Here is a 12,408-nt window from a genome sequence, read left to right as displayed (position 1 = left end):
GCCAACTGTTCGTCCACAGTGAAATGGAATCCAGAATTGGTTTGTTCTTCCACCTAGTGCAGAGAAACAGTATAGCCTAAGGTCCAGATGAAGTACCTTGTTATGATGTGCACCATTACATTTCTACCAAAGGTGAAGGTTGCTCTTAAAGTTTTGTCGACTTTGCTTTTATTTTCAGAAAAACCTTTTTACTAGTTTAAGTAGGACACCAAAATAAGTATTCCCTATTTTGCTCTGATATATACAGCTTTCCCTGAGATGTTAGCCTGGCCTTATTTTCCTGTATTAAATGGAGGGTTGACTCTGTTTTTAAACTCTTGTTTGTGTGTTTTTTGCAGGGGAATCTGGAGCAGATCCAGGGGGTGCTGAACACCACAGAGATCGGCTTGCATCAGCTCACTGCCCTGGTGGACTGTCGAAGCCTGCACATGGTGAGCTGCCTGGCCTTTAGGGGAACCAGGGCTGGCATCCTCACTCCATGGGGGTGCTTGAATTGTCTCTGTCTTGTGTGTTTGTGGTACAGACCTCTGTGATCTGAAGTGGCAGGCAGCCATTTGCGTCAGCCATGTAAACCCCTCTGTGTCAGCCATGTTAACCCCTCTGTGTCAGCCATGTTAACCCCTCTGTGTCAGCCATGTTAACCCCTCTGTGTCAGCCATGTTAACCCAGCTGTGTCAGCCATGTTAACCCAGCTGTGTCAGCCATTTTAACCCCTCTGTCAGCCATTTTAACCCCTCTGTGTCAGCCTTTTTAACCCCTCTGTGTCAGCCTTTTTAACCCCTCTGTGTCAGCCTTTTTAACCCCTCTGTGTCAGCCATGTTAACCCCTCTGTGTCAGCCATGTTAACGTGGCTGACGCAGAGGGGTTAACGTGGCTGACGCAGAGGGGTTAACGTGGCTGACACAGATGGGTTAACGTGGCTGACGCAGAGGGGTTAACGTGGCTTACGCAGAGGGGTTAACGTGGCTTACGCAGAGGGGTTAACGTGGCTTACGCAGAGGGGTTAACGTGGCTGACGCAGAGGGGTTAACGTGGCTGACGCAGAGGGGTTAACGTGGCTGACGCAGAGGGGTTAACGTGGCTGACGCAGAGGGGTTAACATGGCTGACACAGATGGGTTAACGTGGCTGACACAGATGGGTTAACGTGGCTGACACAGATGGGTTAACATGGCTGACACAGAGGGGTTAACATGGCTGACACAGAGGGGTTAACATGGCTGACAGCGGGGTTAAAATGGCTGACACAGATGGGTTAACATGGCTGACACAGAAGGGTTAACATGGCTGACACAGCGGGGTTAACATGGCTGACACAGAGGGGTTAACATGGCTGACACAGAGGGGTTAACATGGCTGACACAGAGGGGTTAACATGGCTGACACAGAGGGGTTAACATGGCTGACACAGAGGGGTTAACATGGCTGACACAGAAGGGTTAACATGGCTGACAGCGGGGTTAAAATGGCTGACACAGAGGGTTAACATGGCTGACACAGAGGGGTTAACATGGCTGACACAGAGGGGTTAACATGGCTGACACAGAGGGGTTAACATGGCTGACACAGAGGGGTTAACATGGCTGACACAGAGGGGTTAACATGGCTGACACAGATGGGTTAACATGGCTGACACAGAAGGGTTAACATGGTTTTGTGTCCACCATGTTAAACCCGCTATGTCAGCAATGTTAACCCCAGGAACTTTGAAAACGTTCCATTAAAACCTCAGTCTAGGACTTGCAAATAGCTAAATATTTTGTTTAACCTTACATTTTGGACTCAAGGTGTAATGTGTTGTTTATATGTGTATAATCTATAAGTATACTCAAAGAAATTAGAGGTTTTGTTGATAGGTTTTGTTGATAGGTTTTGTTGATTACTGGCGTATCCAAAACTTTTACATGTTTTGCGGGGATAGCTTTTGGCCCTTTTAAAACCCTTGCCAAAAATCTTGAAATTCATCTTTAAGAAACAATTTAGGGAGGAAAGTGTTGAGGATGGTGGCATAATAGACTGATTCCATGGATAGAGAACAGAAGGTTTCAATCTCACTGATGCTTTTTTGCTAGAGTTCAAAATTGTTTAGCCACAATTAGCTAGCAGTTTTATTCAAAGCCTAATTGAAACATTCACTGACTGTTTAAAGGACCTTACTTAAAGAAACACAGAATAACCCATAATTTCTGTTCTTAGAGCATTAATGAAAGGAACAAGAATAAAGCACTTAGAACCTACTTACAAAACATTCCCGGAACAGGTAACATTTTCAATTCTGTCAATTGACAGAAAGGGTTTAAAAAAAGTATCTGTTTAATCAGTCAGAAATGGGCTTAGTTCCCATAACCAATCTGAAACCAAAAAAATACATTGCCACTACTACCAGTGAGCCAAATTTGCTATCTGGGCCAGGGGCAGTTATAGTTGGCAAACATTATGTAATGTTGCATATAGAAATGTCATGACATGAATAAAGCTGACATGATTCCATTCCTTGTCAGAAAGGGATGTTTTGTTCTACATTATATATTTCATCCTGAACATTGTGCACTACTGAACATGACCCAGGAGGATGCCAAAATGTGTCTGCCACTACTTCACATGCTATACCTAGAGTTGAACAACCAAGTGTGCTCTCACGAAAGGTTTTCTTTAAAAGCCTGACTATTACTCCCCACTCACTCTGTGCCTTTGTCATGCTGACCATCTCGCCTGGTTTAATGCACACGTCGCAGAGCTTTTTCTTTGAATAATTACTGTTATTTGCTGCGTTGGAAAGAAGCTGCAGCAGAGTCTTGCGCCGCTTTGTCTCCTCGGTGCACATGAGAGTTGGGGTAGATGTATCATTAAATAGTCATGTCCAACCTTCCTCCTCCAGCCTGTGTCAGTAGTAGAGTGGTTACAGTAAGAAACCTAGTGTGGAAATCCCAGGCAGTATAAAGTTACCGGCCTCTCAGACCATGTCCAGCAGGTTAGCTGTATTTTCAGAGAGGAACTCCAGCCTAGATGCCGTTGATTCAGTACATATATGAACTGTATACGGGATGTCGATGGGAAGTGAGTGGACCTGTGGCGGGTAACCCGTTTTCTGAAGTGCTGCTGGTCTTGGTAACAGGTCATTTGTACCAATTATGCACCACACTGAGCTACTTTGGGTAAATCGTTTAGTTCTGCGACGGCCCAGGATTGGAAACTCACACTCTTCCAGGTTCATTAAATCCCAGACATGAAGTTCACGCTGCGCTCCAGGACCAGTGTTGCCTAGCTACGCTGGGACTGGACGGAGGAGTGTGGTAGACACCAGCTTATCCGTGATCCCGTGGGAGGCTTTGCAGCGCTACACATTTGCTTGTGCGGTGTCTCTTGGCGTTGTCGCGTCATGTTGGCCGACTGTACATTGAGTCACATCGTGTCACACTCTCACGTCAGACTGACCTAGTTGTGTCCTGTACCGCTCGTGTACTGATTAACAGCGTTAGCTTCCGGAACACATACTTGGCCAGTTACTGTGTTGTGCTCCAGGACTCCAGATTGATACGTTGGGTCTAGAAGGTTCTCCTCCCAAGGCATTGTGGTGTTTTACCTCCCAGATGAACTGTTTTGTTGTGAATTATTCTTCAAAATCCAATAAGCTTCTGACCTTAAGGGTGCCTTACTTGGAGAGATTGGAAAACTGGGGACATTTGTAAATGTCATATGAGAAAACACATCTGAAAACTGTTAACAGTAAAAATTGCAGTGGAAAGGTAGAGAGTTTTATTGATGAGGCTGCTGGCATGGTGTGATTAGATTGTACATTGAACTTTCTAACACTTCATGTCAATATGTCGGATATGAAGTAAAACCGGATATTAATTAAAACCATATTTGAATTAAAACCATATTTGAATTAAAACCGTATTTGAATTAAAACCGGATATGAAGTAAAACCGGATATGAAGTAAAACATGATATGAAGTAAAACCGGATATGAAGTAAAACCTGATATGAAGTAAAACATGATATGAAGTAAAACATGATATGAAGTAAAACCGGATATGAAGTAAAACCGTTTTTGAATTAAAACCAGATTTGAAGTAAAACCGGATATGAAGTAAAAACGTTTTTGAATTAAAACCAGATTTGAATTAAAACGAGATTTGAATTAAAACCAGATATGCTTAAATTAAATTAAGATGCAGCATCTATACAGAGGTTATAACAGCGCTGTTATCAACTGTGTTGTTTCAGGACGATGTCCAGGCCATGACAGGGCTGTTTTATTAACTGTTATTAAAAAAAATTTCAGGACTATGTCCAGGTCATGACAAGGCTGTGTTATTAACTGTTATTAACTGTGTTGTTTCAGGACTATGTCCAGGTCATGACAAGGCTGTGTTATTAACTGTTATTAACTGTGTTGTTTCAGGACTATGTCCAGGCCATGACAGGGCTGTGTTATGATGGACTGGAGGGCCTGATCTACTTGGTTCTGTTCTCCTTTGTCACGGCTCTCATGTTCAGCTCCATCGTCTGTAGTGTTCCTCACACCTGGAACACCAGGAGGTATGAGGCTGCCTCCCGCCCACACCACCGTCCTCCAATCAGCACACTTCACCTCACTGTTCTTCCTGTCTCACTTCAGTATATGTGTGAAGAATTGTGTTTACTGGACTATCTGAGCTTTTTCTGAAACTGCTGTTGCCTCTGGGTTCCATTGCTGTGCTACACAAACCTCACAGACACAGAAAGAGACAATAATACTGTAGTGTGTAATTTAGTTTTAGTTATGTTATGCTTTATTAACATAGAAGTGGGGAAAGAAGGAGGGGAGATTCTGCCGCAGTACATGTTCCCTGCTAAATCCGTTTTATAAGCCTATTAGTCTATTAGTGGCATGGGTTTTTGCAGATTTGGCCCCTTACCCCCCCATCCCGTTCTGTCTTAAACCTATCACAACCACTGCATGGAGAGGCTGGCGTCGGACTGTACCCAATCCAGTCAGTTTTCCACTGTTAATGACCAATATACCATCAACAGCCGGTTTGTAGGATTTAACATAATGCCTTGGAAGATGAACGGTGCACTCTGTAGAGACCCTATACAATATTATCCCAATACTCACGGGTATGAATTCTCATGAGATTGTACGAATCTGCAATAATATTGCAATTCAATGTTCTCCACATATTGCTCCCAATAGCTGGGGCGGGTGGGGGGAGGGTTCCAGTGACACGAAATCAGCGTGATCAAAGTGTTTTTCCGAAGTGATGGCTTTTTGGGGATTAGGACGTCTGATTGTGTTTCCATCGTATTTGCTGAATTGCTGCTGCTTTTGTCACAGGAACGGTTGTGTTAATAAATGTGGCCATTCTGATCTTTGCACATGCCCCCTAGACACCCCCGCTCAACCACCAAATTGTCTGGAATAATGAATGAAATGTTACTGTCAAGCTCTGTTAGCATTACAACTGTCATGTTTCTTGTACATATGGCATGACTTCACTCATGTTAAAACAGTGATAGAAGATTTATTATATGCCACCTTCACATGCTAATTGGAACAGGGAAACTCAGGCATGTCTGACTTGCAAATGTGTTATGTTGCATGTGATTAACTACAGTGAGTTAGATAGCTGGAAAATTCCAGAACCTCCTGACTTCTGATTAGCATCTACGTGCTGGAGAGGGACAAGAGAGATAGCAATGGGAAAGCGAGTCATGAAAATAGCACAGCTAGAACCATGTTGGTTTACCATTTAAAACAATGAAAAGGACCCAGCTGGAAGAGAGCCTTTTAGTTCCGGTACAGCTGACTAGTGCAAAAAATGTAATCCAGACTGATCACAAAATTATAGTGCAGTACTCTGTGGTCAAAAATAATGAATTTCTCCCATCACTAATGAATATGGTAATGTTTAAATGCGTTATATTTTCTTCCCCACTGCAGTAAGTCTTGGTGATGTTCATTCTGGGTGAATGCATGCTGCTCAGAATGCGATGATGTCATTTATTAGCTGTGTGGGGTAGGGGAACTTATAGGTGGGGAGTGACCACTAGAGGGAGACCATCTCTCATGTCAGCATCAGCTTCATTACCGCAGGACCGCGAGGGCTATTTTGGTCAGCTTTTGTTATCCATGTTTCATATCTTGACCATTGTGCTTCAGGGGGAAGTATCAGAGAAATAGCAAGGTAAACCAATCCCCATTCTTGCAGATGAATCTGTCACTTTTCTGTGGAAGCTGAATCAGTTACTGGAGCGTGATTTTATTCCCTAAACTCAGCTGCTGCTTACCCACTTTGAAAGAGAACGCAGTTTTCTTCCAACCTTGAGCAGTAAAGAATTAGTAAGGACAGAAAACGTGGCCATTATGTTTCATTTCCTTTGTGCCTGTACTGCAGCCGTTCCCCTCCATGTCAAGAGTGAGGGCTCCCCCTGGTGGACGTAAGTCACTCTGCAGTGTCCCCTGGTTGGCCTCCATTCCATTTCAGGACATTGTAATTGTTGGTGATTGTGTCTCTCCCTCTCTCCGTGTTCTACAGAATTGAGGAGGACAGTGACGAGGAGTCCACAGCCCACGGTGGCCGGCTTCAGAACCACGACAACCTATACCGGGTCCACATGCCCAGCCTGTACAGCTGTGGCAGCAGCTACGGCAGTGAGACCAGCCTCCCAGCCGCCGCCCACACCGTCAGCAACGCCCCGGTCACAGAGTACATGTGAGTACGGCACCGCCGCGAAGTGTCCATCTGAACGGCCGTCACTGGGGGAATGGGGGGCGATAACGGGTCACCGGATGTTTTCTCCCCCTCCGCTTTCTGGCGGGTGGTGTTGAGGGCGGAGGAATGTGCCACACCATGTGACCCCTCCCCCCTCCCACACACACACACACACACGTTTGGGGCTCCCCTGGCAGAGAAGAGTTGAGGCCCAACTCACCCGTGGAGGGTCACATTCTGGCGGCCGATGCAGCTGCTTCTGTCCAGCTGTGGCCTTTTTGAAACCCGAGGCTGTCGGCCTTATGAATGGAGCCCTCAGGACCTGGGTGGGGTGGTGGGGGGGTTGGATCAGCGTGGGGGAATCAGACGCTACAGCCTGTCTGTATGGGTTTAAATAGTATCATGGAACATGTCTGGCTGCTACGTGCTAATGTGGAACTGAAGGCGTCTTGAGGGGTCGGTGAGGTTTTCTGCGTGGGAGAGTGTGTGTGCATGTTGTTTTGTATCAGTAGTTTCTCCATTGCCTGTGTTAAAGCTGTGTGTGTGTGTGTGCGCGTGTGTGTGTGTGCGTGTGTCTGTGTGTGTTTTGATTCACAGGACCCAGAATGCCAACTTCCAGAACCCGCGGTGTGAGAACACTCCACTGATCGGGAGAGAGTCCCCCCCTCCCTCGGTAAGAGTTCCACTTCCTTCCCTTCTGGCTGACGGACAGAACGCTGATGGGGTCATTTGGCAGCCGTTGTGTAGGACAGGATAATGATTCAGCAGCACTTAACCGGAGAACATGTCATACACCATGATGAATAAGGAGTAAGACATGGCCCCTGAAACTTCTTTGTTTGGCTGATTAAAAAAACACATTTTAAACAAGTTCCCTAATTTACAAAACGAATTTACAAAGTGAAGTCTGCCAGATCGGGGCGTGATTTCGGAAATGCTGTGTCAGTTTTTTAGGGCTGTTGTGTCGGCCTCTACTTTGACACGTCAGTATGACCAGCTCCTAGGTTGGAGTCTGAATGAGTCTTTGGGAGTGGTCGCTGTAGGTCCCTGGCCCCGCCTCCTCTTCGCTGTCTGTTGGACCCAGACGCTGGTGTCTATCTCCCTCTATACTCTCTCTTGTCCTTGTTCTTCTCTTTTCTGCAAACCCACACAGTTGTATTTGACTGCCGGCACGGACAGTAACAGCCGCCACAGCTGGCAGTTAAAGCCCTCGGCGAACGAGAGATCCTTTTGGTAACCTTCTACGCTATGCTAACAGGTACAGACAACGCCCCACCCTCCCCACTCCTCCACGTACCGGCTTGTGTTCCCCCCAAACCGCGTGTACCCCCGCCCCCCCACTCCGACCGCCCCCTCCCTGACCAGGGCTATGTACCCCACTGTCTTCCTGCTAGTGTCTGCTTCCTGCTGATCTCCCTTAACGTCTCTTGACTGTGGCCTTGGGTAACGTGCCTTGCTATCCCCCAGCACTGCAGCAGGGTCAGGCTGAACACGACCGTTAGAATGTGCTGATTTCCCCTCCTCCTGAAACAGGGAGGCCCTGGAGATTAGCTGGTGCTGTGTTATCGATGCCACTGGGGACCACAACCGACAAGTTACTGCTGAAGGGAACAACTCCATCCCATCGTTAATGCTTGTAGGTCTGCCAGAATATCTTATTGGTTCAGAACCAGTGCTAGTTTAGTTGCTGGTGTGTGGTTCTTCAACCATGGGGAAGACCGTGCTGTTGTCAGCTAGTTCCACAAGTGTTTGTGTGTCTTTCCTGGCCTACACAAGCCCATAGGTGGGCAGGAGAGGCTGGAATGGCACCTGGGGGGGGAGTGGAGGGGGTGGAGCATGATGCTGGCCACCCCCAGGATTATGGGTTTGATTGTGAAAACACTCACACACACGTGGGCCATGGGGATAGCATGAACTTCTGTCACCTCGTCTCACACAGTATGTACTGTACATGCATGTCGTCTGGTGTTCATTATGTAACGTATACAGACATGGGCCGGGTCTACGGTGGTTATGAATGTGACCTTCTAATGAATCACCTTCTCCAGTCACTTTCCAAGTGGGTTGCCAGTAAGGCAAGTGGAATGTGGTTACTTGAATTGACAATACAATGTGTATTTCAGTTGTATCTTCCATCACAGATTGAGTCAGGAGTTCCTGTTTGCCCAGCGAAATGCACATGCCGAAGATTGATTTCCTCCACTCAGATCTGAGGGCAGGAACTCTGATTCTTCATAGATCCTGTGTGTCCACAAGAGGCTGTCCAAATGACTCCCATGGTCCCATCCCTATAATGCAAAACCGTGGCGCTGTGTCCCATTCAGCATGGGCTCCACAGATGGTTTACAGAATGAAAAGTGTCCCTGTTTTGCATTGTCAGAATGGGCCTCTGAGTGTTTCCAGCGTTGGTGTAGCCACCTGTGACGTGTAGAACGTTGTCCAGCCAAACCCTCCGTTCATTCGTTAAGATGTGTGTTTTCTACTGCTGCCTTTTCTGCCTGCACTCCAACCGAAAATGCAAACCAAACGTATCTGTTTTTCTCCCAACTTTACATTTGTCGTCCCGTTCTGTTTTGTTACACCTGCTTCTCTCTGTCTGTCACCAGTACACGTCCAGCATGAGGGCCAAGTACCTGGCTAACAGTGGCCCCGCCCCCTCCACCCCCACCCCGCCCCCAGCACATGACTCAGCACACCAATCACACCAGCACACGCCACACCACCAGGCCGCCCAGCTGTAGACCGGCCCAGGGAACCGACAGGCCAGGGGAAACATCTAGCCCTTTGGAAGCTCTTCATCACTGCCATCAACATTCCCTCTCCGGTGCAGAACCTGATCTCTTCATCGCCCCTACTGGTCCTCTCCTCGCCCCTCTCCACAACGTCTCCTCACCCCTCTCCTCGACCCCAGCACCTACATGAAACGGCAGAGCCTGACACCATGTTTCTGAAGTGTGCTTTGGTAGCGGAGCTGAGAAATGGACACAACAAGGCCTGCCCATCACATAAACAGTTGTGCTGTCATCGCTGTGTCGTCTGGAGGCCCTTTTGTGATGTTCTTAGACGGCGGCCCGTCTGGTGGTTTCCAGAACGCTGTGACACTGTTGTTGGTTCCTAGTGGCCCAGAAACAGTGCAGGCCGCCGTGTTGACTGGCCTCCATTAACCGTTCCACTCCTCAGTCTGATCAGTCCACCAAACACAGGATCACGTTGACGCTGCCGTGTGAGGATCTTATCCATGGGGGTTTTCATACAACACATTGGTTATTATTTTGTGTGTCTGCCACTATGGGTTCACTTTGTGTCCTCATTTCTGTACAAAAACCACTAGTTCTGTTAGGAGAGAAACGCATCAACAGGTATTGAAACGTAACTGCCCTTGCGGTGGTTAGGACTTACAGGAACAACTGGACCCCGGTGGTGCATTTCAATAGGGATGTTGTTTGTTGTGATTCTATGTACTGTACTCTCTCATTGCTGTAAGAGATTGTGAGCAATGCCTTACACACACGTCTGTATAATTGCTAGAAACTACTGTTCCCCAACTAGGACCAGTTTTTCCTCTAACAGTGAAGAATCTCACGTTATCCTGATATCTGGAGGACTTGCCACACGACCAGTGGAACGCCCGATCTCATGAAAGGGCATTAGCGTTAGTGTTGTTATATTACATTCCATGTTCCTGACCAGTTTACATGGACATATCATTGCATGAGCTGAGATTACTTCTTGCATATGCATTTGTCTTATATCTCAGACTGGAATTGGAACCAGTCGTCTCCTGCAGAATGTCTTACAGTGGGTCTTTGACTGCAACATTTTGGGACCTCTTAACTGTACAGTGATCCTGACCTGCATGCTTATGGCAGATGTTTCCCTCAAAAATGACGGTTGCCATGGGAGCGATTGTGTATGCCACTATTCCACTTGCGTTAGTGTAGCTACATGGATTTCAAACTGAGGAGTTTTGCTCTGGGGGAAAAACAACATGGACTTAATTTCCAGTGCTCTGATTTCCACTGTGGCCCACTGTGTTGTCTCATCACATTTTTACAAACTGAGGTTATCACAACTGCCATTCTCAATACAGTAGTTTGGTCAGTTGGTCAACCGAATGTTCACACACACTTCTGTGGTACAGTTTTTTGTTCATAACCGAAGATTATGTAGACAAGGAAAGGAGTTTTATACTGAAGGAAACTGATTTTTTCAACCGATAGCTGAGGACTGGTTCCTGATTGCTGAGAAACTAAACGGAAGACAGAGCTTTCCTCCCCCATGATGATAACAAGTTTTCATTTCAAAAGTAATTTGCAATGCTTTTCTCTATTAGCCAGATAGCTTGTGCCGGTGTTGGTGTTGCTCTGCATATAGTGGTCCGTGTATTTGCTTCCCAGTCTCCCATCGCCCTAACCGTCGTGGGAATCGGCGGCCGGTCCACACCATCTCTGGAAGCCTCAACATTCTGCTCTGCTGAGCCCTGCTGTAGGACCAGAGTGTCTTTCCAGTGTCCATTTATCAGTAGTTCCTATCAGGTGTGGTATACATGTATTCTCATGTACAGTTTTGCATGTCAAAGGGGCTAAGAGATCTGCATATGGACCACCCAATGCGTCATGTTGTCACAAATATGTTTAAGCATAGATAACTTGGGGGTGGAATGAGGAGATGCTGTGGTGAAGCTGACATCATTTGAAGCATTCTACTTCATCATGTGTGGACTTGTTTCCCTCCTGAAATGAAATATTTGCATTGTTGCTATTTGCCGCTTCTCTTGGCGCCTCTTTTTTTCTGCTTTTGTGATCAAGATGACTGTTGTGTTTATTTCTCCAGACTGTGCCAATAACCAAACACAACACCTTACCTTTCCTATAGGTTTTTAAATGTCTCACAGGCCTGTTTGTACAGTTCACAGCACTGTGGTTGCCTTAGCAACCAAATGAGAAAAATGAGCCCTACATTTTAAACTGAAAATTACCGTATTTGTTACTCTCTATGTGTGAAAGACCGTTTGTTAGTGCTGATGCAATCTGACTTTTCTGGAGTACAGGAGTAGTTGTATTCTTTAATGCTTGACCAATGTACAAAACTTGGGGAAAAAACTGGTAAAACAGCAATATAATTTTCCTTCATTCAATTTCTTTTACCATTGATTCTTTTTTAGTTTTAATTGCAATATATTAGGATGTGTAGCAAGCACAAAATCTTTCTTTCATTTATGTGAATACGGTAAATAGTTATGGTCTTTCATCGCAATGTTTTTATTAAGATTTCACTGTAGAATTACTCAATGTTTTTATATATTTCTTTGCTATTGCTGAAATAGCACAGCTTGAATTCAGTGTTTTGAAATTAAACCAACCATAACTGTTGAACCCTGATTTGTGTCTTTATATGCTGAATTGTTGATCATCAAATAGACATAAATGCATAATTTATAATTTGTGAACGTTTGATATTCTTTTCCCACTTAAAAATTATGTATCTGTAGCTTTTCAGGGTACTTGAACAAGAGTGTTGCTGTATTGCTTCCCCCTATATTGCTTGGCTGAGGTGCTTCTAACTAACACTAGGCTGCAGCAGAACTGCACAGGATGTACGATGGAGCTCTGTAAATGTATTTGCCTCAGCTCTCCGATGTGATGCTTGTTTCTTGACACTAAAGATGTTGCTTTTCAACCGATTCTGGTTGGTTTTGAGCTGTGGAC

The 12,408-nt window shown here is 45.8% G+C and overlaps 1 protein-coding gene across 2 annotated transcripts in view; it reads left to right on the top strand.

Annotated features, from left to right (window-relative positions):
- The window catches only part of ttyh3a (tweety family member 3a), a 56,905-nt gene extending 44,830 nt beyond the window's left edge, over window positions 1-12,075 (top strand). Inside the window, exons 10-15 of one of the 2 annotated variants that reach the window (XM_013136092.4) lie at window positions 339-431; window positions 4,408-4,544; window positions 6,524-6,700; window positions 7,298-7,373; window positions 7,854-7,958; window positions 9,307-9,376. In XM_013136092.4, the coding sequence (XP_012991546.1) occupies window positions 339-431; window positions 4,408-4,544; window positions 6,524-6,700; window positions 7,298-7,373; window positions 7,854-7,937 (567 nt within the window). In that variant the 3' untranslated portion in view covers window positions 7,938-7,958; window positions 9,307-9,376. Of the gene's footprint in view, window positions 1-338; window positions 432-4,407; window positions 4,545-6,523; window positions 6,701-7,297; window positions 7,374-7,853; window positions 7,959-9,306 lie in introns of both variants that reach the window. The other variant, XM_013136090.4, reaches the window with a different exon arrangement.
- Window positions 12,076-12,408: the final 333 nt, after the last annotated feature.

The sequence above is a fragment of the Esox lucius genome, chromosome 11 (genome assembly GCF_011004845.1).
Source record: "Esox lucius isolate fEsoLuc1 chromosome 11, fEsoLuc1.pri, whole genome shotgun sequence".
Lineage (NCBI taxonomy): Eukaryota > Metazoa > Chordata > Actinopteri > Esociformes > Esocidae > Esox > Esox lucius.
The sequence above is the reverse complement of the archived record's forward strand: the minus strand, read 5'-3'. Positions and strand labels throughout refer to the sequence as shown.